Source organism: Accipiter gentilis, chromosome W (assembly GCF_929443795.1).
Source record: "Accipiter gentilis chromosome W, bAccGen1.1, whole genome shotgun sequence".
In the NCBI taxonomy this organism is placed as follows: Eukaryota; Metazoa; Chordata; class Aves; order Accipitriformes; family Accipitridae; genus Astur; species Astur gentilis.
This window is the reverse complement of record NC_064918.1, coordinates 6863201-6889793: the sequence shown is the minus strand read 5'-3', so window position 1 is coordinate 6889793 and position 26593 is coordinate 6863201. Positions and strand designations below refer to the sequence as shown.

The window sequence follows — 26593 nt, the reverse complement described above, 5'->3', positions numbered from 1 at the left end:
CGGAACAGCTTATCAGAACAGGGAGCTGTGCACCCTCCAGCATGCCCTCCCCCTCCTGTTGCTGATGTCTGAGCTGATGGGCTTTTCACCTTGGTTCCTTGCTGTGCAGGGTTTGTCTTTAAGCAGAACTTGCCCCACCACAATGTTTGAGACATTAACTCTTTCAGTCTGTCACAGGTTGGAAGGGACCTTTAAAGATCATCTAGTCCACCCCCCCCTGCAATGGGCAGGGACATCTTTCACTAGATAGTTGCCGAAATCCGGAATAAAACTCCTTAACAGCAATGAGAAGTTAAGAAGCAGGCACTTCGTTTATTGCAGCGCTGGATGCACGGGGGATAGTTCCACCTAGCGTGCATACCACAGCTTTAGCACTAACAAGTTATATAGAATAGCTAATTGCATATTAATCAGATTAGTATACATATACATAAAAATGATTGCAACTGATTATCTTAGTACTGCCTACATCCGATCATGCGCAATGAAGGATCCATTTGAGTTGAAGGGCTTCTTTTTCGACCACCGACCCATTTGAAGTTCTTGCTGGCTGTCCTTGAAGTCTTTGTTCTTGTCCTTGTTCTTTGATTTTGAAGCTTAGCGCAATTTCAGTCACATCTGATTAATTTCAACATTGTTCTCATCTAGTGTACAGGAACATCTAGTCATAAGAGCAAAGAACTGCAAAACTTATGAGTAAATACTAGTTAATCACTTAACTACACTCTTGTAATTACCTCTATTAGCTAGTCCCCTGGCTACACTTTTGTCTATTGTTTCAAACATAATGTTAGTTCTTAAACACAATATTTGACAGGAAATATATGAAGTTTCTCTGGTTATACCCATCATGATTCATTGTACCTAACACAATTCCCTGTAGTTATAATTTTAACTTGTAAGTACAAAACTGATTTTTGTATTGTAACAAGATCAGGTTGCTCAAAGCCCCGTCCAACCTGACCTTGAACACTTCCAGTGATAGGACATCCACAATTTCTCTGGACAATCTGTTCCAGTGTCTCACCACCCTCTTTGTAAAAAAATATTCTTCCTTATATCTAGTCTGAATATACCCTCTTTTAGTTTAAAACCATTACCCCTTGTTCTATCACTACAGGCCCTACTAAAAAGTCTGTCCCTATCTTTCTTATAAGCCCCCTTTCAGTATTGAAAGGCTGCAATAAGGTGTCCCAGGAGCCTTTTCTTCTTCAGGCTGAACAACCCCAACTCTCTCAGCCTTTCTTCATAGGAGAAGTGTTCCATCCCTCTGATCATTTTTGTGGCCCTCCTCTGGACACATTCCTACAGATCCTTGTCTTTCCTGTGCTGAGAACTCCAGAGATGGACTCAGCACTCCAGGTGGGGTCTCACCAGAGGGGCAGAATGTTCTCCCTTGACCTGCTGGCCATGTTTCTTTTGATGCAGCTCAGGATGCGGTTGGCATTCTGGGCTGTGAGTGCACATTGCTGGCTCATGTCCAGCTTTTCATCCACCAGTACCCCCAAGTCTTTCTCTGCAGGGCTGCTCTCAATCCCTTCATCCCCCAGCCTGTATTGATACTGAGGATTGCCCTGACCCAGGTGCAGGCCCTTGCACTTGGCCTTGTTGAACCTCATTGATACCGAATACCCGGTTGAAGAAATTCTCTAAGACTTGTTTTGGAGTTTTAGAAAGCAGGCATTCTTTATTGCAGCGCTGGATGCACGGGGGATAATTCCAACTAGCATGCATACCACAGTTTTAGCACTAACAGGTTATATAGAATAACGATTGCATATTAATCAGATTAGTGTACATATACATAAAAATAATTGCAACTGATTATCTTAGTACTGCCTACATCCGATCATGCACAACGAAGGACCCATTTGAGTCGAAGGGATGCTTTTGTGACCACCGACCCATTTGAAGTTCTTGCTGGCTGTCCTTGAAGTCTTTGTTCTTGTCCTTGTTCTTTGATCTTGAAGCTTAACGCAGCTTCAGTCACATGTGGTCAGTTTCAACATTGTTCTCATCTAGCGTACAGGAACATCTAGTCATAAGAGCCAAGAACTGCCAAACTTAGGAGTAACTACCTCTACTAGTTAATTGCTTGGCTATACTTTTGTCTATTGTTTCAATCATAGTGTTAGTATAAGTTTTCTAATAATTATTTACCAAATCTCACTTTTACAGTCATCCAGCAGCAAACCAGTTTCCATGGCTGGTACAAAATATTAAAACCATCAAAATATTTAGACATACCATACAGAATGTATGGAAATATGCTATCATGATGAGATTCACATGGGCCCATTCCTCAAGTCTGTCAAGGTCCCTCTGGAGGGCATCCCTTCCCTCTAGTGAATCAACTGCACCACTCAGCTTGGTGTCATCTGCAAACTTGCTGAGGGTGCACTCAGTCCCACTGTCTATGTCATTGATGAAGATATTAAATAGTACTGGTCCCGGTACTGACCCTTGAGGGACACCACTCATTACTGGTTTCCACTTGGACATTGAGCCATTGACTGTAACTCTTCAGATGTGGCCATCCATCCAATTCCTTCTAACAGTCCATCCATCAAACCCATAGCTCTCCAATTTAGTGACAAGAATGTTGTGGGGGACTGTGTCAAAGGCCTTACAGAAGTCCAGGTAGATGTCATCCATAGATCTTTCCTTGTCCATTGATGCAGTCACTCCATCTTCAAAGGTCACTAGGTGGGTCAGGAAGGATTTGCCCTTGGTGAAGCCATGGCGGCTGTCTCTAATCGCCTCCCTGTCTTCCACATGCTTCGACATGTCTTCCAGGAGGATCTATCTTTGCATGATCTTCGTGGGCACGGAGGTGAGGCTGACTGGTCAGTAGTTCCCAGGGTCCTCTTTTTTACCCTTTTTAAAAATGGGTGCAATGTTTCCCTTTTTCTAGTCACTGGGGACTTTGCCTGGCTGCCATGACTCGTCAAATATGATGGGGAGTGGCTTGGCAACTACATCAGCCAATTCCCTCAGGACCCTGAGATGCATCTCGTCAGGTCCCATGGACTTGTCTATATTCAGAGGTCTCGAACCTGATTTTCTCCTATGATGGGAGGGACTTCACTCCCCCAGTCCCTGCCCTGAGGTTCAGGGACTTGAGAGATGTGGGCAGAAAGATTACCATTGAAAACCGAGGCAAAAAAATTGTTGAGTACCTTAGTCTTCTCCATGTTGGTTGTCACCAGTTCTCCTGTCTTATTTATTATGGGGGTGCATTTTCTTTAATCTTCCTTTTCTGGCCAATGTACCTGTAGAAGCCCTTCTAATTTTTCTTCACATCCCTTGCCAAATTGTGCTCCAGCTCTGCCTTAGCTTTCCTGATCCCATCCCTACACATCCAGGCAGCATCCATATATTCTTTCCAGGATACGTGTCCCTGGTTCCACTGCCTGTGCATTTCCTTCTTACACTTTAGTTTGGCCAAGAGGTCCTTACTGAGCCATGCTGGTCTCCTGACTTCCTTGCCTGATTTCTTACGGGTGGGAATCGGAGCTCTTGTGCTCTAAGAAAAATGTGCTTAAAGAGCTGCCAGCTCTGTTCAGCTCCTTTGTCCTTGAGGGCAGTTTCCCAGGGGGTCCCATCCACTAATTCCTTAAACAACTGAAAGTTTCTTCTAAAATTCATGGTCCTGACTCTGCTCTTCACCTGGCCCATTTCCCTCAAGACTGTGAATTCCTTCAGGGTATGATCACTGCAGCCCAGGCTACCACCAATCTTGACCACTCTAGTTCATCTGTGTTGGTAAACAACAGGTCTAGTAATGCTTTTCCTTTGCTTGGGCTGTCTATCACCTAGATTAAGAAATTATCATCAACACACTCCAAGAGTCTCCTGGACTGCTTACAGGTTGCTGTGCTGCTTTTACAGCAGATGTCAGGGTGACTGAAGTCCCCCAGAAGGATCAGGGCCTGTGAGTGCGATGCTTCCTGTAGCTGGAGTAAGAACGCTTTGTCAACAGGCTCCCTTGGTCAGTTGGCCTTTAGTAAACACCAACCATGAGGTTTCCTTTGTTGGCTTGGCCCCTAATTTTCACCCATAAGCTCTCAACCTGTTCATTGATGTTTTTCAAAGACAGCTCTGCAAAGTCAATCCATTTTTTTACATAAAGGGCAATCCCCCACACACCCCTCCTTCCTTGCCTATCCCTCCTGAACAGTTGATAGCCATCAATAGCAGCACTCCAGTCATGCGATTTGTCCCACCACATTTAGCAGTTATATTGTAGCTTTCTAGCTGCACAGTGGCTTCCAGCACCTCCTGTTTGTTACCCATGCTGTGTGCATTGGTATAGAGGTATATTGAGTTTGCATGGCAAGGTTATGGTAGTGGGGGAGCTACAGGTGTGGCTTCTGTGAGAAGTTGCTAGAAGCTTCCCCCATGTCCGATAGAGCCAATGCCAGCCGGCTCCAAGATGGACCTGCCACTGGCCAAGGCTGAGCCAATCAACAATGGTGGTAGCACCTATGTGATATAACATATTAAAGAAGGGGAAAAAGTTGTTGCACAACAGAAACTGCAGCTGGAGAGTTAAGTGAGAATATGTGAGAGAAACAACCCTGCAGACACCAAGGTCAGTGAAGAAGGAGGGGGAGGACGTGCTCCAGGCGCCAGAACAGAGATTCCCCTGCAGAGCATGGTGAAGACCATGGTGAAGCAGGCTGTCCCCCTGCAGCCCATGGAGGTGCATGGTGGAGCAGATATCTGCACTGCAGCCTGTGAAGGACCCCATGCTGGAGCGGGTGGACGTGCCCTGAAGGAGGCTGTGACCCTGTGGGAAGCCTGCGCTGGAGCAGGCTCCTGGCAGGACCTGTGGACCCATGGAGAGAGGAGTCCACGCTGGAGCAGGTTTGCTGGCAGGACTTGTGACCCCGTGGGGGATCCATGCTGGAGCAGTCTGTTCCTGAAGGACTGCACCCTCCAGAAGGCACCCATTCTGGAGCAGTTTGTGAAGAACTGCAGCCCGTGGGAAGGACTCATATTAGAGAAGTTTGTGGAGGACTGTCTCCCATGGAAGGGACTCCATGCTGGAGCAGGGGAAGAGTGTAAGGAGTCCTCCTCCTGAGGAGGAAGGAGTGGCAGACACAATGATGTGTGATGAACTGACCGCAACCCCCATTCCCTGTCCCCCTGTGCCACTCGGGAGGAGGAGGTAGAGAATTCAGGAGTGAAGGTGTGCCTGGGAAGAAGGGAGGGGTGGGGGAAACGTGTTTTAAGATTTGGTTTTATTTCTCATTTTCCTACTCTGATTTGATTGGTAATAAATTAAATTAATTTTCCCCAAGTTGAGTCTGTTTTGCCCATGACAGTAATTGGTGAGTGATCTCTCCCTGTCTGTATCTCGATCCATGAGCCTTTCATTTTATTTTCTCCCCCCTGTCTAGCTCAGGGGGGGAGTGATAGAGTGGCTTTGGTGGGCACCTGGAGTCCAGCCAGAGTCAACCCACCACAAGAGGCACTTCAGCTGGGCTATTGACCATGTCACCTTTTTAGAGGAACATGCTCTAATTCCTTTGAGTAATTAGGAAGTCCTGCCCCTCCACAGGAGGCTCTGGCTTTGTCAGGCAGTTTCAGAACTTCATAATTCCTGAACCATTCCTCTTCTTTAGGGCAATTTCTGAGCCTCCAACAACTTGATTTTATAGGTTGTTCTACATATAAGAGCTTCACAGGCCTTTCTTCTGTCACTTTTCCTCTCTTCTGTCAAAATTACTTTCCATTGTTTGTCTTTTCTAGGTTATTCAGATTGCTCCACATCACAACAGGTATCCCTTACCATTTCATAGTTGTAACTTTTTATTGTACACTCCTTTTTAAAAAAATTGTAGCTTTATTATCAGTTGGGAAAAGTCTATCTATCTGCTATAGTGATATCTCCATGAAACTTTGTTCCTCCCTTCCTAAATGCCTTCTTATAGTTGCTAGCATCTTCAGATGTTACAGCAGGTCATCCCTCTGCAGGTTATTGCTTATTATTGTATCTGTTTTTGTATCTTGATCTTATTCTATATATATATACATGTCTACATATATATAAATAAAAAAGAATTGGAGAGGAAGAAAGCATAGTCAGAAAAATTGCTCACCTTTTAATATAGTTCTCTGTTTTCCTTTCCTGCAATCTGCCTTCCTCCCCTCTGAAGGCAGAGACATTCTGCCACTTCATATATTTTCCTGGAACTTTATCCAAGTTAGTTTATTGCTAAATTCTTTTCAGCCCAGAAATCTCATCTGGAAGTTGGTGAACTGTGGCCTTAACAGCAGAATTTGATTGATAGATGCTTTGTTTCCTACTGCATTATTCAGTGATACTTATGCGCTTGGTAGTAGTGATGCCCAAATGATGTATATATATGTGTCTTCCTGTGTGAGGATCAAGCTATCACCTTCTGAGCTGAGATAATTTAACACTCTCCACCTGGTTTTAAGAGATCCTGCATTCAAAGTTGAGGATATGTATGTAACAGACATCTACCTTGCTTCTCATTTTAGGCATAGTCACTGGATTCTGTCAAGCCTCATTTTTGCTCCCATTTTCCATTAGCCTTCCAATCAACATGTAACAGAAAAATTCATTGGGGCTGTATGGTAGTGAAGGGAGGAGAAAGGGAAAGGTTTCAGTAATTTTAATGCATCAAAGCCAAGAGGAGATGGAAAAGAGTTAATTCTTTTTCTTATTGTAGGAACTAGTAATGTCAGTTTAGTAAGCTAAAGACATGGAAATGGTAAAAAATGCAGTAAAATAGCATATTTATAGCAGAAAGAGTAGGCAGTGTTTTCACCCATGTTGTTACAACAATTCTTTTTGATACTGTGGAGGATTGACCTTGGCTGGCTGCCAGACACCCACTCAACTGCTCTCTTACTCCCTCTCCTCAACAGGACAGGGGGAGAATATAAGATGAAAAGCTCATAGGTCAAGATAAAGACAGGGAGATCACTCACCAATTACCATCATGGACAAAACAGACTCGACTTGGGGAAGATCAATTTAATTTATTGCCAATTAAAATAGAGTTAGATGGTGAGAAACAAAGAGAAAAACTAAAACACCTTTACTCCACCCCCACCCCTTTTTCCCAGGCTCAACTTCACTCCTTTGTTCCCAACTCCTCTACCTCCACCTTCTCCTCATCCCGAGTGGTGCAGGTGGGGTAGGGAATGGGGGTTGCAGTCAATTTGTAACAGTGCCTCTCTGCCTCTCCTTCCTCCTCATACTTTTCCTCTGCTTCAGCGTGGTTCCTTCCCATGGGCTGCAATCCTTCTGGATAAAACTGCTCCTGTGTGGGCTCCTCTCCATGGGGCCGCAGCTGCTCCCAGGAGCCTGTTCCAGTGTGGGCTTTCTACAGGCTGCAGCTTCCTTCAGGGCACATCCACCTGCTCCAGCATGGGGTCTTCCACGGGATGCAGGTGGATATCTTCTCCACTATGGTCCTTCATGGGCTGCAGGGGGACAACCTGCCTCACCATGGTCTTCACCACGGGCTGCAGGGGAATCTCTGCTCCGGCCCCTGTAGCATCTCCTCTCTCTCCTTCTTCTCTGACCGTAGTGTTCGCAGGGTTGTTTCTCTCACTCTTTTTCCCCCTCATTCCTCACACTGTAGTGCAGCATTTTGCCTGTTCTTAAATGTGTTTTCACAAAGATGCCACCAGTTTCACTTATTGGCTCAGCTTTGGCCTGTGGTGGTTCCATTTTTGAACTGTCTGGAACTGGCTGTGTCCAGCACATGGCAGCCCCTGACCTCTTCTCACAGAGGCCACCCATGTACCCCCCGCCACCTGCTACCAAAACCTCACCAGTTAAACCCAATGCAAATATAAATCACAGTAGTGGATTATTATTTTTTAAATTATTATTAGAACAGGAATTGTCAGGACAATATTTTGTCTCTGATTCTACATCAGTGCAAAACAAAACAAAATATTTTGACTGTCATGGTTACCTTCTGTGCCTCACTTTATACAGGGGTCCTGCAATATGTGTCATTTACTTTGGGCACAGCAGATCTTGGCAAGTTCCTGGGAATTCCCCCCAAGCAACACTGCACAGACAGCGTTACAGCCTGCAAATGGTAGCACTAGCTACTGAAAAAGCTTGTGCTGATGCACGTTACTGAGATTTCTCCTAAGTCATCACATTGACCAAACGCTGAGATTTTTTTAACAGTCTTCACAGTAAGATTTTTTTCTTGGCTTTACTGCCGTGGAACTCTAAGCTGTTTTGTTAACAAAGTATGCAGAAAATAATTACAAGTAAGAGGGAAATAAGGTGAGAAGATGTGGCTCCAGGGTATTTGATGTTATGTGTTAGGAAACTCTTTTGGAAATTCTAACCGAAAACTGTTTTGGAAACCTTGCCCAGCCCCTAGAACATAAAATTGTATTGATTTTAATAATCAATTTCCTGTGAGTGGCTTCAAGATGTATGGTTCAGGGAAGGCCTTTGAGAAGACACTTCATTGCACAGATTACCTTCTTTTTAGGAAGAAGATTCTCAGAGACATAAACATGAATAACCTATACCCAGAATCTGATTTTAATGAATATTAGAGTGATGCCTAAAACTAACACATGACAGCTCCATGTGAAAAATTAGACCTAGAATTAGACCTAGGTAGCCCATTGGGTGCTTTTGACACTCAGATAAACATAGAATAATTTGCTCTGATTAATTTTTAGAAAATTATATCCTATGCCACCTGTATAGCCCAGAGAAGAAACCAAAAATTCTGATGCCTAGAATCAAATTTTCAGCTAGTTAAAACCACTGTTATCTTATTTAATCACTACATAATATATACCTCATGTTGCCAACTGTTCTACATTCAACAAGTTTTATATCCAGAGATATGGGCCTTTGGTTATAAGAGTAGCAATCTACTTAGTAGCCTCCATCTGAAAGCAGTCTGCTGGCTGTACTGCCAGTTTCACTTGTAATTAGCTGGGAAATGCAATGGTAATACCTCTCTGTTTCCCTGCCAGTGACATAAATATGTGCATTGATGAAGACAACAGAATTACTCATATCCTTTAAGTTAAGCATAATTAAGTATACTTAATTAATAAACTGAAAATGGCTTGCATCAGACTAATCAAAGCTATTTGGGAAGAAACAAATAATTAAGATAATTATATTTCTGTACCTAGAATCAGCTAGCTAAATAATTTCAAATAAGATCTGTAATTAAGTTTAAAAACCTGTAATATATAAAAATATATTAAAATAATTATATTAAAAATAGATAAAAATATTTGTAATTAAACACAAAAATATATTAATATTTTGAATTGTATCATTTCAGTAATTACCTCTTTATAGATCTATAATTTTAAGAAATGATGAATATAGACTTAAAGTGAACTCTGCTATTTAAGCTAAACTTCTCCAATGTGAGTCCTTCCCACAGGCTACAGTTCTTCACAAACTGCCCCAGTGTGGGTCCCTTCCATGGCGTGCAGTCCTTCAGGAACAGACTGCTCCAGCATGGGTCCCCTGCAGGGTCACAAGTCCTGCCAGCAAACCTGCTCCAGCGTGGACTCCTCTCTCCATGGGTCCACAGGTCCTGCCAGGAGCCTGCTCCAGCATGGGCTTCCCATGGGGTCACAGCCTCCTTCAGGCATCCACCTGCTCCAGCATGGGGTCCTCCACAGGCTGCAGTGCAGATAGATGCTCCACCATGCACCTCCATGGGCTGCAGGGGGACAGCCTGCCTCACCATGGTCTTCACCATGGGCTGCAGGGGAATCTCTGTTCAAGAGCCTGGAGCACCTCCTCCCCCTCCTTCTTCACTGACTTTGGTGTCTGCAGGGTTGTTTCTCTTACATGTTCTCACTCCTCTCTCCGGCTGCAGTTTCTTGTGCAGCAGCTTTTTTTCCCTTCTTTAATATGTTATTACAGAGGCGCTACCACTGTTGCTGATTGGCTCAGCTTTGGCCAGTGGCGGGTCCGTCTTGGAGCTGGCTGGCATTGGCTCTATTGGACATAGGGGAAGCTTCTAGCAGCTTCTCACAGAAGCCACCCCTGTAGCCCCACACACACACACACTACTACTAAAACCTTGCCACGCCAGCCCAACACAAAGATGCTAACTGCAATATGACTTAAAATAAGGAACTCTGCCTGGGATTATGAGGTTTTACTTCAGGGTTGACGTGACCTGAAGACGCAAGCTAAGCCAGCTTTTACCGGCTGAGAACACCCCACATCAATGATAAAACAGTAGATTTAACTTTTAAAAAAAACAGGTGTATAACCACAGCCAGAACACCAATCAACCAGAATCCTAAGAATATGCATAATTTGTTGTGGGGGATGATTAGCAATGTCAGAATCCCTGGACTTCAGGGCAAGCTTCCCTCACCTCTTCAGGTTACCTCAGGTGTACTAACACCCCACCTCCTCACGAGCATATGTAGGGTGATAAAGTGCAATGCAATGCTGCCATTTCAGAAATTGTCACTGTTCCATTAACACCCTTCACAATGAAGTGCTTCAGTATCTGAATATGTTTCAACATTGTCGTGGTTTAACCCCAGCCAGCAACTAAGCACCATGCAGCCGCTCACTCACTCCCCCCCATCCAGTGGGAAAAATCGGGAAAAAAAGAAGTAAAACTCGTGGGTTGAGATAAGAACGGTTTAATAGAACAGAAAAGAAGAAACTAATAATTATAATGATAACACTAATAAAATGACAACAGTAGTAATAAAAGGATTGGAATGTACAAATGATGCACAGGGCAATTGCTCACCACCCGCCGACCGACACCCAGCTAGTCCCCAAGCGGCAATTCCCTGCCCCCACTTCCCAGTTCCTATACTAGATGGGACGTCCCATGGTATGGAATACACCGTTGGCCAGTTTGGGTCAGGTGCCCTGGCTGTGTCCTGTGCCAACTTCTTGTGCCCTGGCTGGGCATGAGAAGCTGAAAAATCCTTGACTATAGTCTAAACACTACTGAGCAACAACTGAAAACATCAGTGTTATCAACATTCTTCTCATACTGAACTCAAAACATAGCACTGTACCAGCTACTAGGAAGACAGTTAACTCTATCCCAGCTGAAACCAGGACAAACATTAGATCATAAAAGGAAATGAGTTTTCTTCTCTTACAGATAAAACAATACTAGAAAGACAGAAAATAACCTGCCTAGTAATAGGATGATTTTTAATGGAGCTTTGTTTTTCACAACTGCCTGAAGATAACTTCAGCTAAGTAATAAAGTGTGTGCACCATTTGACCTGTACAAAAAACACATAGCCCTTTCTGGCTGAGCCTTTGGCACAGCCACCATCTGATATAATTGGAGAATAACCACCAGCAGCTAAGGATGCTTCCTTTTGCTTACTTGTTCTCACAGATTACCCCTCTTTCTTGTAATTGCCCTGACAAAAGGTATAAGTTTATATTTACTGTGTCTATTAGTTTGGATGTTGGTCTTTTTTCTGACATTTCTACCATTTAAAAATAAACAATGCATAGCTCTATCCCCTAACTTCCCCTACTAAATTGGACAGGTTTGTACCAAGTGTGTGAGAAGTGACCCCTCTGTGTTCCATTATTTAAAATAACATTGAAAGAAAAACATGCTACAGTTGGGAGAATTTAGGATTTTCATGTCCAGCTCTGTGGCAAACATTCTAAACCTGAGCCCTGCTTGGCTTTATTCATTATGGGCCATAGACCATCTTTCTGTTTCCCAGAGATGGAGGATGAAGTTTTTATTGCTGGGGCAATTCGAAAGAAAGATTATACTAAGAAAGCATCAATACCAATCTTCTGGACTATCAAGTCATTATCACACAGAGTTTTACCCAAGTTAGAGAAATATCTGCAGGTAAATTTTCCAGCTGTTATGTTAAATCTAAGCAGGACACAATATCTAGAAAGAAAACAGAAAGGGTCTGGTCTTCAACATTTTTATAAAGGTTTTTGTTTTAATAAAATTAGCTTCTTAGCAAATTATTTTATGAGGCATATGAGAGGAAGAGAGGAATCTCCACTTCCTCTGCCACTGAAGCGCAACCACTTGTTTAGTGGGCATGGTGATTTTGTAACAAAGGATAACAAGGCTGCCAGGAACAGTAATTTGAGCCACAGCACACCAAACTCCACTGGCTGAAATGGATGGTGGATAATAGGTTGGATGAACCTATTCTTACTGGAAAACTTTCCTAACCTAATGTAAAATTGCTATAGGCCTTTTAGTAATCAAGAATGTGCTGGCATATTTTGATGTTTCATCTGTATTATGGGTACTCTTAATAACATAATCACTCCTGTCACATCTCCACTCCATGAGAACTCAATACAGGGCAGCTTGAAAGGCCCACCTGTGAAACTGGCCTACAGATTCTGAGCATGGGTTCAGTGAGCTTGTACCACCAAGCTTGCACCCACTGGGTGAGGGGGAAGTGAGTGAGAGGCTGCATGGTGTTTAGTTTCTGGCTGGGGTTAAACCACAATTTTCAGCACCTTTTTAGCTACGAACACAAAGCACAGCACTATGAGGGCTGCTATGGGGAAAATTAAGTCCATCTCAGCCAGACCCAATACAATAGGTAACTGTGTTATACCAACCCAATATGTATTGCCAAAAAAAGTGTTTATTCTATGTAGGAACAAGATAAATATTTTCTTGGAAGCTTTGCAAAAATGCTCACAGTTCCAAAATACTGTAAAATGTATAATTTGATTTAAAGTGAAAGCAAATTGATAAAGTCTGTGAAAATTAAGACTTAATATACTTCTCCAATAAGTGAATGGGATTATTGAAAGAAAAGAACAGGTCAGTTTATGTGAAAATTTATTTTTAGGGAAAAAAATAATGATAAAGTGTGTCTTTTACATCTGTATTTGTCGCAGTAGAGACGGACACGACAAGTAATAGATCATGCAAAATGGCTACTTTATTGTTCTAACACACCTTTTTATCCCCTTCTTCAGAGTATGTGTTAGTATATGATTGGCTTAGTTAGTAACTAACAATTCATGATTGGTGAGTTTGTCAGGATGGTTCTTCTTATCACTATCTTGTTTTCGTACTGGTCTTCTCAGATCTTTCCAGACTTCTCAAGGATATACTACAAGCTGCTCAAGGTCGCGCTGTTCTCGAACTGTCAGGAATTCCGTAGACTCGTTGCATCCCCCGACAATTCCCCCTTTTTGTATTTGTGCTAAAAATATCATCCCGGCTGCCCTCTGCAGGGCCCTTTGCAGAAGACCGAAAAGACAGGGCAACATTAGGAGCATAGTTATCACAATCAAGATCACTACCCCCACAGTCTTGAGCAGAGATATCAACCATCCAGACAATCCCCAACCCTCAAATATCTTTGTCCTTGTGCTAAAAGCAAGAAATCAATTGCAGCTCTATTTTATAGCGTAGCATGTCTGACACTATCAATGTCTAGCAGTAAATCTGATAATACTACACCAGTCTGTATTCAGGGACCCCAGAATTTGTGATTCCTGGGGTGGCAATGAGGGTTAATGCCCGATCCGTGAAAACCAGGCATTCCCATCCATTGAGTCCATGACCTGCTGCACAGGGGTCTCCATCAATAAGTTCTTAAACTTTGTTGATGTCAGTGCAACCCCCTATTAAACCTGTGAAAAAGGGATTGCTTAGTGTTGCTGTACTAAGGTATAAGCAATCTTGTCCGGTCACGTCAGCCAGGGTCATCCAGATGTTTTCTTTGGTTTGCGGTGGTATCCATGACTACGTCCATCCGAGGACTGTGAGGTAGATGAACCATCTGTACATTCTTGTGCTGTCTTGCTCCGCAAATTCAGCCCAGCAATCGGTAGGTGCCAGCTTTATGTGGGCGTCCCCACGGAGGCAACGATGGCCTTGCTGTACACCAGCCCGATGCTCTTCGGAAAATCCCGGTATTTATACATTTGTAGAGGAACAGATTTCAGCACACGTGGCCAGCGGGTGCCAAAAATCTGCCTCATTTGCAACCTATGACGCATGCGCTCGCTGGCCAGGCACGCTGCATGAGTCATAGTCATCCTGTCTATTGGTTCATGGACTTTGTGATGCGGTTGCAATGCACAGAGAATCTTGACCTGTTATATTGGTCATGGTGAACTACACTTAGTTTTTGGTTGAGGTGGTATTCATATTGCTGCACCCTCTGGGATGTTCCAGATGATGATGGTCGTACAAATCAAGCGGGAGTCCATTGTGGGCCTGTATCTGTAGAAACACAAGCATAACCTCACCCCCAGGTTAATAGCTCACATGGTCCACTCCACTGACCAGTAACTAAATCTTTAACATGTACGTTGATGCCTCTGTAAATTCTGTGTTGAAAAAAGAGAAGTGTTGAAAAAAGGAGGTAGAGAAGAATTATCCCCATAATAGAGAAAGCTAAGAACATAAACTACGTTATCTAAACATGCCTGTGGTGGCTCCCCAATCATTCCCCCTTTTTGTTTTTGAAGCAGCTGCTTCAATGTGCCATGTCCACACAGCTCTACTATTTGTGGAGAACCATTTTGATACACTACTTTGCTGTTCCAGTTGTTGTTTTCATACCATACTACTGCTGCTTTACCTGTTTTTCCAGAACCATCTGTGAAGACAGTAGGGCCTTTCACAGGTTCCGGCTGGCTTAAGCTTTTCTGACCAAATGGTATTTCTCGAGCAAATTTCAGGAGCAGGTGTGATGGTAGATGATATGAGATCTGTCCTTGAAAACCCGCCATAGCCGCTTGCAGCTTGTAATTGTTTGCCAGACACCATTCAAAGTACCAATTTTGAACAGGTAAAACAATAGTAGCTGGATCACGTCCTGTTAGTTCTACACATCGTTTTCTGGCTTTTATGATTACATCAGCAATAAGTTCAAACAAGCCAGGAGCAGTTTTTCGTGGCCAGAAATGACAAAACATCCATTCTAAAATATGTAATGGGTCATCCCACTCAGAATTCCACTGCACCAAAGCACCAAATGGCACAGTTTTGTCAATTAGTACAAAGAATTGTACCAATTGAGACAGATCAATTTGAGAAACAAATTTCTTGTGTATACATTGTTCCACCCTGTGAATTACATTTAACGCTTCCTTATTCAATATTCTGGGTTCTGTTGGATCATTGGAATTTTTTAATAAGTCCAACAGAGGTTGTAACTGCGAATTGGTCAGTCCAAGATAGGGCCTGATCCAGTTCAAGGATCCCATTAATTTCTGTACATCACCGAGTGTCTTAACCGCAGGGTTAAGTTTCACAGGTTGGGGCACAACCTGCTTATTTGTAATTGTCATTCCCAAATATTTCCAGGGTGCTATTTTTTGCTCTTTTTCAGGGGCAATAACTAACTCATATTGTTGTAGCAAATTCGTGGCCAAATTGTTCATGCCATTCAACTGCTCCTTGTTGTCTGATGCTAACAGAATGTCATCCATATAATGATAACTATAACTAGTAGGGAATTTTTCCCTTACAGGTGACAGAGCTTGTGCAACAAATGATTGACAAGTGGTTGGTGAATTTTTCATGCCCTGCAGCAGAACTCTCCATTGATATCTTTTTGCCGGTTCTGCATGATTGATAGAAGGCACAGAGAATGCAAAATTTTTTTAATTTTTTTTTTTTTTTTTTTTTGTCTTGGGAAGCTAATGGAATTGTAAAAAAAAAACCCCAATCCTTAAGGTCCATGACAATGATTTCCCAATCTTGAGGGATCATGGCAGGTGAAGGCATGCCTGGTTGCAGAGCCCCCATAATGGCCATGACAGCATTGACTTACCACAGGTCATGCAAAAATCGCCATTTTCCTGATTTCTTTTTTTTCACAAACAGTGGAGTATTCCACGGACTGTGAGATGGTTCAATGTGTCCGGCAGCTAGTTGTTCTGCTACCAATTCTTGCAGGGCCTTTAATTTTTTCAATTGGTAGGGGCCACTGATCCACCCACACAGGGTTATTTGTTAACCAAGTTAAAACAAGCATGGGTTGTCTAACACCCTGCAGCACAGTGGCCCCCATTAAAAATCTGTGATAATTCTCACCCCCCACTGCAACAAGCAGTCCCTCCCCCATAAATTGAGGGGAGCTGCCATCACATATGGTTTAATAACTGCTTGTTGGCCCTCAGGATTGGTAATCGGAACTGGAGTGGCTGCCATCTTTGCACGTGTGGATCCTCCCAGCCCCACTACTCCCATACCAGCCTCCTCTGTTGGCCAGGTAGACGGCCACAGATAATCGGCAATAATAGTCACATCAGCTCCGGTGTCCAGGAGCCCTGCAAGCTTTACTGTAGTCGGAGATCTTCCGTGATTTGACAGTGTGCACGTCATATGTGGTCAGGATGATGAGACAGTCTGAGACCAGCAGACCTGAGGGGGTCCCGTGGAGCCGAAGCCTCCATCGCATCGCAGTCGCTGTTCTGCTTTTGAAATAGAACTCGAAAAAGGAACAAGTTGAGCAATGCGAGTACCTTTAGGGATTGTTACTGGTGGGTAGGGGGTCGAAATCATCGCGCAAATTTGACCTGTAAAAGCAGCATCAGTAACTCCCACATGCACGATTATTCCATTCAACGTGCTACCTGATCTTCCCAGTAGCAATGCACTCAGTCCCCGTCCTATAGGACCCCTTGCATTAAAAGGGACCTTAACGATGTCTTTCGTGACTAGAGTTACTGTGTCGGCGGTGGATACATCCAACCCTGCTGAGCCAGCTGTTGCAGCTGACAATGGTTCGCAGAGAGGAATTGGCCGGCTGTCGGGAGGGGATTTGTTCTCCTCGCACGCCTTCTCGCACTCGTTTTGTGGTTTTCCTGTAGCGGCTGTCCATTAGCATGAAATTTGGAATGACATTGTTTTGCAAAATGTCCTAATTTTCCACATTTCTTGCAAGTAATCTCCGGTGAGTGGTGCACCGGTTGTTTACCTGGTGATGTTTTGTGTGGAGAAGTTACCATGATGTGCCCTTCACTGCCACACCCAAAGCACTTTCCAGAATTTCTCATAGCACTGGCTAGGGTGGCCACCGTGTGTTCCAGTGTCCCAACTTTAGAACATGCAGCTACCATGTCGGGAACAGAAGGATCTCCTGGTAAAGCCTGTATGATCTTTTGACAGTCCTCATTAGCATTATCTTTTACCAACTGTTTGCATAGCATTTGTCTTAAGACCTCATCTTCTACCTGTTTTTCCAGGGCAGCAGATATTTTTTCTACAAACTGTAAAAAGGGTTCTGTGGGGCCTTGGCGGATAGTGATGTATTTTTGCTTTGGAGCTGCCATATCCATGGTTCACTTTATTGCCATAAGGCCTATATTTTGGGCTTGTTCGAGAGCCATCGGAGGCCATGTAGCCTGTAGCTGAGGGTTACTATACTGCCCTTCACCAAGCAAAGCATCCTCTCCAAGGCCTAATCTCGGGTCACCCTGTGGCAGTCGTGAATTATGCAGCGCCGCTGTGCGTGCCATCTGCCTCCAGCTGGATTGAAATACTTGCAATTGTACGGGCTTAAACAGCACTTGCGCAAGGTGCATAATGTCATATGGACACAGCAGATCTGTGCCGATTATACGAATAAGCTGCATTACCTCAGGAGAACTGATTCCAAATTTTTGTACTTTATTCTGCAAATCCTGCACTACTCTCCAGCCTATGGGATTGTGCTCATCGAGCCAGTTTGTGCCTGCAGCAGCTTTGAAAACAGGAAATGTAACAGGAGCCTCTGCTGCATTATCTAGAGGCTTTAGAAATGCTGGTGTTAGAGAGCACGGGCTGAGGCGTTCTACTAGATCCCAGTTGCCAGAGTCAGCAGCACATCTTCTAACTCCCTCCCAAAATTGATCAGGGGATCTTGGGACTACAGTTATTGTGGATGGAGGGAGAGTCCATGGCAGGGGTTCTTTTGGTATGGTTTTATCTGCGAGCTGCAGAGATCGCATAGCGTTAATTAGAGCTTTTTCTGCCTCAGTTTCATTTTGGCTCTCACTTTCCGTTCGGCCCTCATATTCAGTTTGACTCTCACCATCCTTTCGGCCCTCAATTTCATTACAGCCCGCACTTTCTGGCACGGTGTTAGTCACCGCATTTTTCTCCTCGGGGGGGGCTGATGGAGTCACCCCTTCTGCTGCCGCACCAGTAGGTGAGGAGGGCCCCTCATCGCCCAGTAAAGTAATTAATGGCGTAGGAGGAGGAGGTGAATAAGGGTATGATCTGATTTTGCTCATGAGGGTTTTTCTGCCCGGAACTGCTGATATTGCAGCATCAGCCGCAGCTGTTACTTGAGCAGAAACTTTTTCATTGATAACATTTTCTGATTTCTCATCTTTCTTTTGCTGATCTTTCGCATCACATTCTGCTTTCCATTCCTTCAGGGTCTCACGTAATAGACGCCATACAATCACCAACTTACAGAGCTCTTTCTGTCCTTTAGAGATCTCATCAAACATTTTCCATCCCACTGCTTGCCATGCATCCACACTGAATGCAGTAACTGTTGTGGCTGTAAAGCCTTGCACCTTACACCGTATTAAAATCCGTTTCAGGCTTTGTTCTGGGGTTTTAACCCCTTTTCTTTTTAATAGGGCTTTCCAGGTAGATAAAATCGTCTCCTTTTCTTTTGTTAATTGCTGCCCCATTCTAACAGTTTAGTCCCCGGTGGCTCACCTTATTAGGTGTCTAGGCTCAGGTCCGGACCAGGCAGATTCCACTGCTCTCAGCTTCACCGGGCTCCGTCTCCGCAGCTTTTCTTGCTGCCGGTATACTCTTTTGCAGCTCTTGTCGCCGCTGGTATACTTCTCGCTAGTGCTGGATTTATCGCCGTTAGATGATCTGTTCGCTCAGGCGCATCGGGGTCACCATTTGTCGCGGTAGAGATGGACACGACAAGTAATAGATCATGCAAAATGGCTATTTTATTGTTCTAACACACCTTTTTATCCCCTTCTTCAGAGTATGTGTTAGTATATGATTGGCTTAGTTAGTAACTAACAATTCATGATTGGTGAGTTTGTCAGGACGGTTCTTCTTATCACTATCTTGTTTTCGTACTGGTCTTCTCGGATCTTTCCAGACTTCTCAAGGATATACTACAAGCTGCTCAAGGTCGCGCTGTTCTCGAACTGTCAGGAATTCCGTAGACTCGTTGCATCCCCCGACATGTATTTAATTTTTAATTTAATATAGAATTCACAGATTTTCATGTCACAATTGGTCTCACTAACTTATTGTTATAAGCCATCCATCTGCATAACCCGGTGGCTGCCCGCCGGCTCCCCGCTCTTCGTCCGCCGTTGGAGCTCGGAGGCTCCGAATGGGGAGGAGCACGGCTTTCCCCGGGGCACGACTCTTCTTAGGGGTGGGAGGGGACATGGCTCTGTGGGCGTCCCAGGCTGCGCGCCACAGCTGTGGGCGGGGGGAAGATCTGCCTCCGTGTCCCGCGGGCTCCTCCGCCGGGAGCGGGCCATGCCTGCTGTGCCCCACGCCCTGTGGGGCGAGCGGGCAGGCGGGAGCCCCGAGCACGTTGGTGCTGCAAGCGGGCCGGGGGGCTGCCCGGCTCTACGTAAGGGAATGGTTCGCCCTCGTAGGGACGGTGGCTTGGGAGGATTTGCATCCGTCGCTGACAACCGAGGCTCGCCTTCCCCCCCAGAGGCTCAATAGCTGCAGATGCTTGTTTGAACCTTTGAAATGTTGTTTGGAAAACATGTCAGTGCCTTCACGGCCCCCCTCCCTCCTCTGCTTTTTTTGCTTTCCCTGTTTTTTTGTTTGTTTTTTGTTTAGGAGGATTGGGGTTTTTTTTTGTTTGCCTGTGGGTTTTTTTAAGCCGGGTCTGAACGTCTGAAGAAGAGGCTCGCCCGCTCCAGGAGAGGCTTGTCCCCCAAACAGAGTCTCGACGGCCCCGCACCTCGGCGGCTCAGCGCCCCCTCCTGGTCTCGGCCAGGAACCTCGGCGCCTCCGGGCCTTGGTGGTGGAGCTGGTCTCTGTGGGCCTTAAGCCACTCACAGGTGGGATGAGACACTCCCAGCCCTACTAGACCCCAAACTCCTTGTCCATCCAGTCCGTCCACAAACTTTTTAGTCCCGTGCAGCACAATCCCTCCTTGCCCTTGAGTTTTGGGAACCAGCTGAGATCGAAGGGATGGCCTTGAGGGGGAAGGCATTGCCAAATTTTCATTTCAGGTTTTGGAAGCAAAAAGAAGTGGGTAGATGATGGATTTGTATGTCATTCCCCTGTCCCCCTTCCACTAAAGTTCTTGCAGATGAGCCCCGCCCCCCCCATTAGCTTTCCAAGGCGCCAAAATGCCTAATAGGAACACTCCCTCTTCCATAGCAGCTGTGATTGCTCACATTGATTATAATTGGCTACAACACACACTGCACTAGACAGAGAGCACATGATAAGTAGCTCTCATCCTTTTGCAAGGTTTAAAAAAATATCTGGGGCTGAACATCTCCAGTGTGAGTGGCAAGAAAGTATTCTAGGAGTCAGCAAGTGCTCCCCTGTATTTTCCCTGGAGTGGGCCACACGGCAGAAGAAATAAGCAGGGAACAAGTGTGGGCAGGCTCCATCTGCGGCACCACTGTCCTGCTCCTTTCTGGGCAAAGCTTGGCTGTCCGCCCTGCGCCCCGAGGCTCCTCAGGGCCCCCTCCCTTCCCCTTGGGGACAGGAAAACAGGAAAATGATCAGAAAGGGAGGGAAGAGGAAAAAAGAAGGGGGAGCAACTGCCAGTTATCACTACGTTTTGTGGGTTTGTCCCTGGGAGGAAGAAACGGGATGGCAGCAGCTAAAGCAAATGGGAGTGGCTTTTGGAGGCTGTAGTCATGCTGTTTGAACCCATATACCCCAGACTGTGATTTCTGGTCCATTTGGAGGAGAGACAGGAAATTTCTTGGCTGCAAACAGTCATAAAAGCCTGCTTTATTCAAACTCCAGACTGGTATGTGGACAAACATGACAAATCTTTGAAACTGTATAAACTAAGGGATGGGATCCCAGGGATAAATAACAGGAATGGTTTACATACCTGCTTTTCTGTCTTGTTTGGTAGAAGTTTGGTGTATTTTGGTCTTTTCACCTGTGAAGTGTTTCAGGACCAGTCAGACAATAATGACTTTATAAGTAGTTTGTCATTACTTCTTATTCACTTTGGGTGCTATGTTCAGTTTTCCACATGATTCTCTTGACAATTGCTTACTTTGTAATAATGATCTGAGCCTGAGAATAATTCTTCTACATTACAAATACATTCCTATAAACTATGTTTTATGTTGGACTGTAAAAGCACTTTGCATTCCAACACACATGCAATACTGTTGTCCCAAAAACTTGGGTCCATTACCCAGGGTGCGTTGCCCAATTTGCACACAGGGTCAAGGTATTTTATTACATAAATGAGCAGATACGGGCGCATGGCACAAACCAGCACACCGTCAGCTAATACATATTCATTGTTACTTTATTAAATGATTGGTTAAAATTCTTCACCTACCATGTAAATAACTATGCATGCCCACTATGATTTTTGAGACCTTTAGTTCCTTAACCTTTTGGGTCTGTGGGTTTCTTGAGTGGGTGGTCCTTGAGTCAGTGGTCATGATCTCCCCCTGCCAGTTACCTTTCCTCTAGTTTCAGTTAAATTTGGCAACACTAAGCAGTCCTTCATGGACCTTTAACAAAGCAGACTATCATTCAATTTGGGGTTTTGTTCTTAGACAGCAATTTCCTGGTCTACAATGCCAAAGTATTGTTAGGGTAAAATGAACTAGGTTAATCTTTATTGATATCAATACAATGTGAAGCTTTTTTTAAAAAAATAAAATTTATTCAAAATGATCACTTTAATAAAAGTATTCATTTCCATGCTGGGCTATTTTTGTAATTAAATAATACTCATATTAAGGTCTTTTAATGGCAAATGTAACTAATATTTTACTACTGCTCTAAATTTTGTCTAAAGACACAGCTGATGAAATAATGGAAAAAAATGAGTTTAATATAAAATGTGAATAATACATGATCAGAAAAGAATAAAAGTGAAGAGAGAGTTCATGACTGATGCTTCCTGGTATTAAGTATAAAACTGACTTTAAAAGATTTTCCTCCATATGGTTGTAAGATATAGTCATAATGATAATAAATAGTAATGATATGTTCCATTAACTGGCAAATTAAATGAAACTTTGTTAAAAAGAAAAAAAGAACAGTAACTAAAGCATCACTCTTCTGCTTACCTGCTTCACAAAATCCTCAAGACTCTTCCCCACATCCGTCTGTCCCTCCACAAAAATATTTAACAATTTCCAGGTTCAAATATTTAATCAGAATAGTGTATATGGAGGGAAGCAGCTTTTATGTGGCATCTTTAATTATGCTTTTTGCAATATGGCCCAGAAAAGCATCCTGCCCTATCCCCCCCACCAGGAGTGCTGGGGATCTCCGGGGGTCACCAAGCTCCCAGCACTGCCTTAGGCACGGCAGCCCCCGGGGGCTCTAGGAGTGGACAACAAACTTGGAAAGAAGCTTGAGTGGGGTCTGTTGGGGAGAGCTCCCATGGAACCCAGTGAAAAATTGTGACAGCCATAAATCTGCAAGAAGGTGCTGACACATAAGGGGTTGGGACAGTCTCACAGCTCACTGAGACCCTGGTGTCCCAGTGTCCCCTTTCTCTCCTCCAGCGTCTTTCTTTTTTTTTCCTTGCCTCATATACTTTGACATTTGTGCCTGATTTCTAGCAATAGTCTCAGTGACTTACATTGATATTACCTACATCTCTTTGCCCTTCCCGTTCTTAATTTTTTACTTTTACAGGTGGGGAAACAGGCATGGAGCTAGCAAGACATATAACTGGGACCACTGACTGGCCTATGACAGAGCCAAGCATAGATTCCAAAATGCACCTGATACCTTGTCTTTCCTTTATCTTTTCTTCCACCCATTTTGGTGTCTTCTGTAATGAACGGGTTAACTTTCTTCATGAAATCAGGAAGGGAGAAGAGACATATTGAGAGTTAGCAGATGCCTTGTGTAAATAACAAGGCTTGCTTAAATGGTGCGTAAAGGTCACGGGAAGAGGGCAACGGCTATAACTTACTAGCTAAGGAGGGAAAAGAACAACAGCTATAATTTACCAGATAAGGGGATTAACTCTGCCAAAACTGTACTTCTCCACATCAAAAGACATTCTCCATCAAAAGACACTCATCCTTGAGAAGAAAGACCGAATCTGCCTAGTAACAAACCTGCACGAATGAAGAAAGAAGAAGCAGGACAAGGCGGAGACTTGCAAGAAAGGGGTACATGAAATGTATATAAGGAATGTAACTATCCCCTAAAGTTGTGAGCTTTTGGCAGAGCACTGTCTCCCTAGCCACCCAGCGCTGTTTTGCTCTCTTATCGCTTGCTAATAAATTTGATCTTTTTATTCACTACAAATTGGCTCCTCCAATTTGTCACGAGCGTCTATAACAAACTTGATTCCATGACTCAGATCCAGGTTCTTTGGTGCGGGCCTTCGCAAGCGGGGAGGCGCCCTATCCCCGGGTAGCCCAATCTTGAGGAGGTGCCGCCGCCACACCCTGGACCCGCGAACCCCTTTAAATTACGATAACTGAGCAAAAGAACCTGCAGGACCCCTTAAATTTTGTGCATGAAGACCAAGCGAAGACCCCAGGAGCGGGTGAGTATATAAGTTGTGAGCCATTGTCGCGTCCCAAAGTTGGAGCGACTCAGGTTCGTGGATTTCCTTTGTCAGAATTAAGGTGAAACGACACCAGGGGAGTTCAAACAACAACCAACATTTATTCAACCTAGCTAACTTTGTCCAAGTACACATGAATTTGTTAGTATGAACCTTGCAACATGTCACTAAGCCGCTATTTGAGAAGAGGAGGGAAGTACAGGAAAATGAAATGGAAAAAGGAACATGAAATGTACCAGAAGGAGAGCCCTCCCGTTGAGTCACGAGGTTCAGAGCAGACCCCCTTGCTTTCTGGACTCCTTCTCAAAGAGGAGCTCAGGGGCGGCTAGGTCCACTCTTAGTCTCAGACTTGGTCAATGGTTTATGTTTCAAAGGATGAGGGACTGTGGAAAAGAGAGAAGGAAAAGAGGGAGAGAGAGTGAGAGAAAGAAAGAAAGAAAGAAAGAAAGAAAGAAAGAAAGAAAGAAAGAAAGAAAGAAAGAAAGAAAGAAAGAAAGAAAGAAGAGAGGGGTTTCACCAGTCCTGGGTCCAGCGTTGGTCCAGCCAGCGTAGAGATCCAGTTCCGGAGGGCGCGCGCTGACGATTCGTTCTCTCCTCTTTTATAGTGTGTTAGTTGATGATCTCAACATGCGCAGTTCCCACACCCGGGGTTCACTGGAATCAGTTAGTGAGCTTTGGGGAGGGGTGTTTATTGTGGAGTTGCCTCTCTTTTCCTGCTGGCATGACCACTTAAGATAGAAGCACAGTCCCAACTTCCATGGGGCCTTCTTCCTCCAGGAAGGCATAAATTGTGTTCCTTCTCCTGGCCACTGAAGATAAGGAATTGGGGCTTTGGAGAAGTGCGTTCCCACCATCTGTGGGGCCCTCTCCTCTGTCCACATTTGTTGGGAAGTGGCTTGCTGAAAAAGGACATGGGCCTGTGGAAAAGTTGTTCGAGCAGAGTTCTGTGTGAAAGAATGTCAGTTTGAGCAACAAGACTAGGCCTTGGCTGAAAATAGCTGGCTTTACTGATATTGGGAGAAAAACAACAGCTGGTCTCACTGTTATCAGGAGAAAGACAGGGACGGTGTGACCTTGGCATAACTTCACAAGTAACTTTTGAAGAAGTTCTCATGAGAAAGTTACTGAACACGCGTAGCTGCCAACCACAAGTGGGTGTGTTTTAGTAATGAATAAACATTAGCAATGTACCAATCATATTAGGACTAGTAGGCATAATTATCACAAACTGTATAAATATGAGCTATCCGTGCAAATAAAGTTGAATCACTTCTATCACTCATATTGGGTCGACTTATGTGCATTCCTCCGCCGCTCCAACAAATGGCGCCCAACGTGGGGCCGAAGAAAGGGGAATTGGAGCGACGGACACTGAGAAGCACCGGTAGCAGCAACCGGGGGGCAAAAGATTAACCGAACGCTGATCGTCTTGGTTGGTGTGTTAACTCTCGTGCCTGGACCGTCCAAAAGGGGTTCGCCGTCAGTGAGGGCTACTGGAAAAAGGCTGCAAAGACTTTTTAACCGAGGTGCCTTAATCAAGGTAGCACCAAGGAGTATCGAGAAGCCGGCCGGCAATGGATCAAGAGGTAGCCCTAAAATTATTACAGTGCTTTTTAGAAAAGCGGGGGGTAAATTGCGTTAAGCAAGTTTCGGGATTAGTTGCTTTAGGTCGTGTTAAGGGATGCTTTAAGAATCCGGATTTATTATTTAAGGAGACTGAATGGCGTAGATTAGGAGACGTATTATGGGATATGGTAACTGACGATGATAAATCAGCTAAAAAACTAATGAAGCAAGGACAGAAACCTTTCAATTAGTGTGGGTACAGCTTTTGAGCTTAGTACCTGGAATGCTATCGGAACCTCCCTATGGGATGAAATTAGTGATGGGTCTAAAGAAGTTAAAGATCTTGCAACTTTATGGAAATTGATTAAGACAACTCTGTAAAAAATGAAAGCAGATCGTAAAGCGTCTGCGTCTGCTTTTGCTGCTCTCTCTCTCCAACCGCAAGCGAAAGGGAAAAGCGGGGAGAAAAACATAATGCAGCGAGAGAGACTTTTTGGAGCTTGTTCGCCTGCTCTCGTGCCCTTGACTTCTGCTCCACTCCCTGGGACTGCCGATATTAATCAGCCATCCGACAGTTCCTAAGCCTCCCTAACCGTACGATTAAAGGAAACCCTACAGAATCAGGGAGTGAGTAAAAATCTGCCTACGAAAAAACAGCCCTCAGATACCACCGTTCAACATGAACAAATTATACCTAGCATACACCCTGATTCAAATAATGCAAACAAGGACTTGGCTACTCTAATAATAGAACAAAAAGAGACAATGTTAGAATTGTTAAAGGAAATGGGGAAAAGAGACGGGGAAACCAACCGCACCTGTGATAGACGCGGAGCCGCCTACAATAGCCTCTTGTAATAGCCGCTGCAGAAGAAAGGCAGAGACATTGGAGGGGTGTAATAACAGATGCCATTATAGAAGGGACTATGCTCTAAGCATTCCCAGTTATTGCATCAAATGGACAGAAAAAATGGGAGGTGTTTGACTGGAAGGTCATTGAGAAATTAAGGAATGCTGTGAGTCAGTACGGAATCAAATCTGCGTTAACTCACCAAATACTGCAATTCATTTTTTCTGCTGATACGCTGATTCCTCGAGATATTAAACAGCTAGCACAGTTGATTTTGACTCCCGCCCGAATGTTAGTGTTTTTCTGGCAATGGGAGAAGCTCTGTGATAGGGAACAAGCAACATCATGACAACAAACAGATCCCCTATGGGGAGTAACCACGCAGATGCCGATGGGTACTGGACCCTTCGCATCAGGGAACGCTCAGTTACAATGTGTCACTGAGGTTCATCATCTATCACAGGTCTTGGCGTATCA

The 26593-nt window shown here is 44.3% G+C and overlaps 1 protein-coding gene across 2 annotated transcripts in view; it reads right to left on the bottom strand.

The window, feature by feature from the left end:
• LOC126035307 (uncharacterized) overlaps positions 1–19484 on the bottom strand; it is a 126720-nt gene extending 107236 nt beyond the window's left edge. For both annotated transcript variants that reach the window (XM_049793784.1, XM_049793783.1), the window contains exon 1: positions 16299–19484. In XM_049793784.1, the coding sequence (XP_049649741.1) occupies positions 17300–18643 (1344 nt within the window). In that variant the 5' untranslated portion in view covers positions 18644–19484 and the 3' untranslated portion in view covers positions 16299–17299. The remainder of the gene's footprint in view (positions 1–16298) is intronic.
• Positions 19485–26593: the final 7109 nt, after the last annotated feature.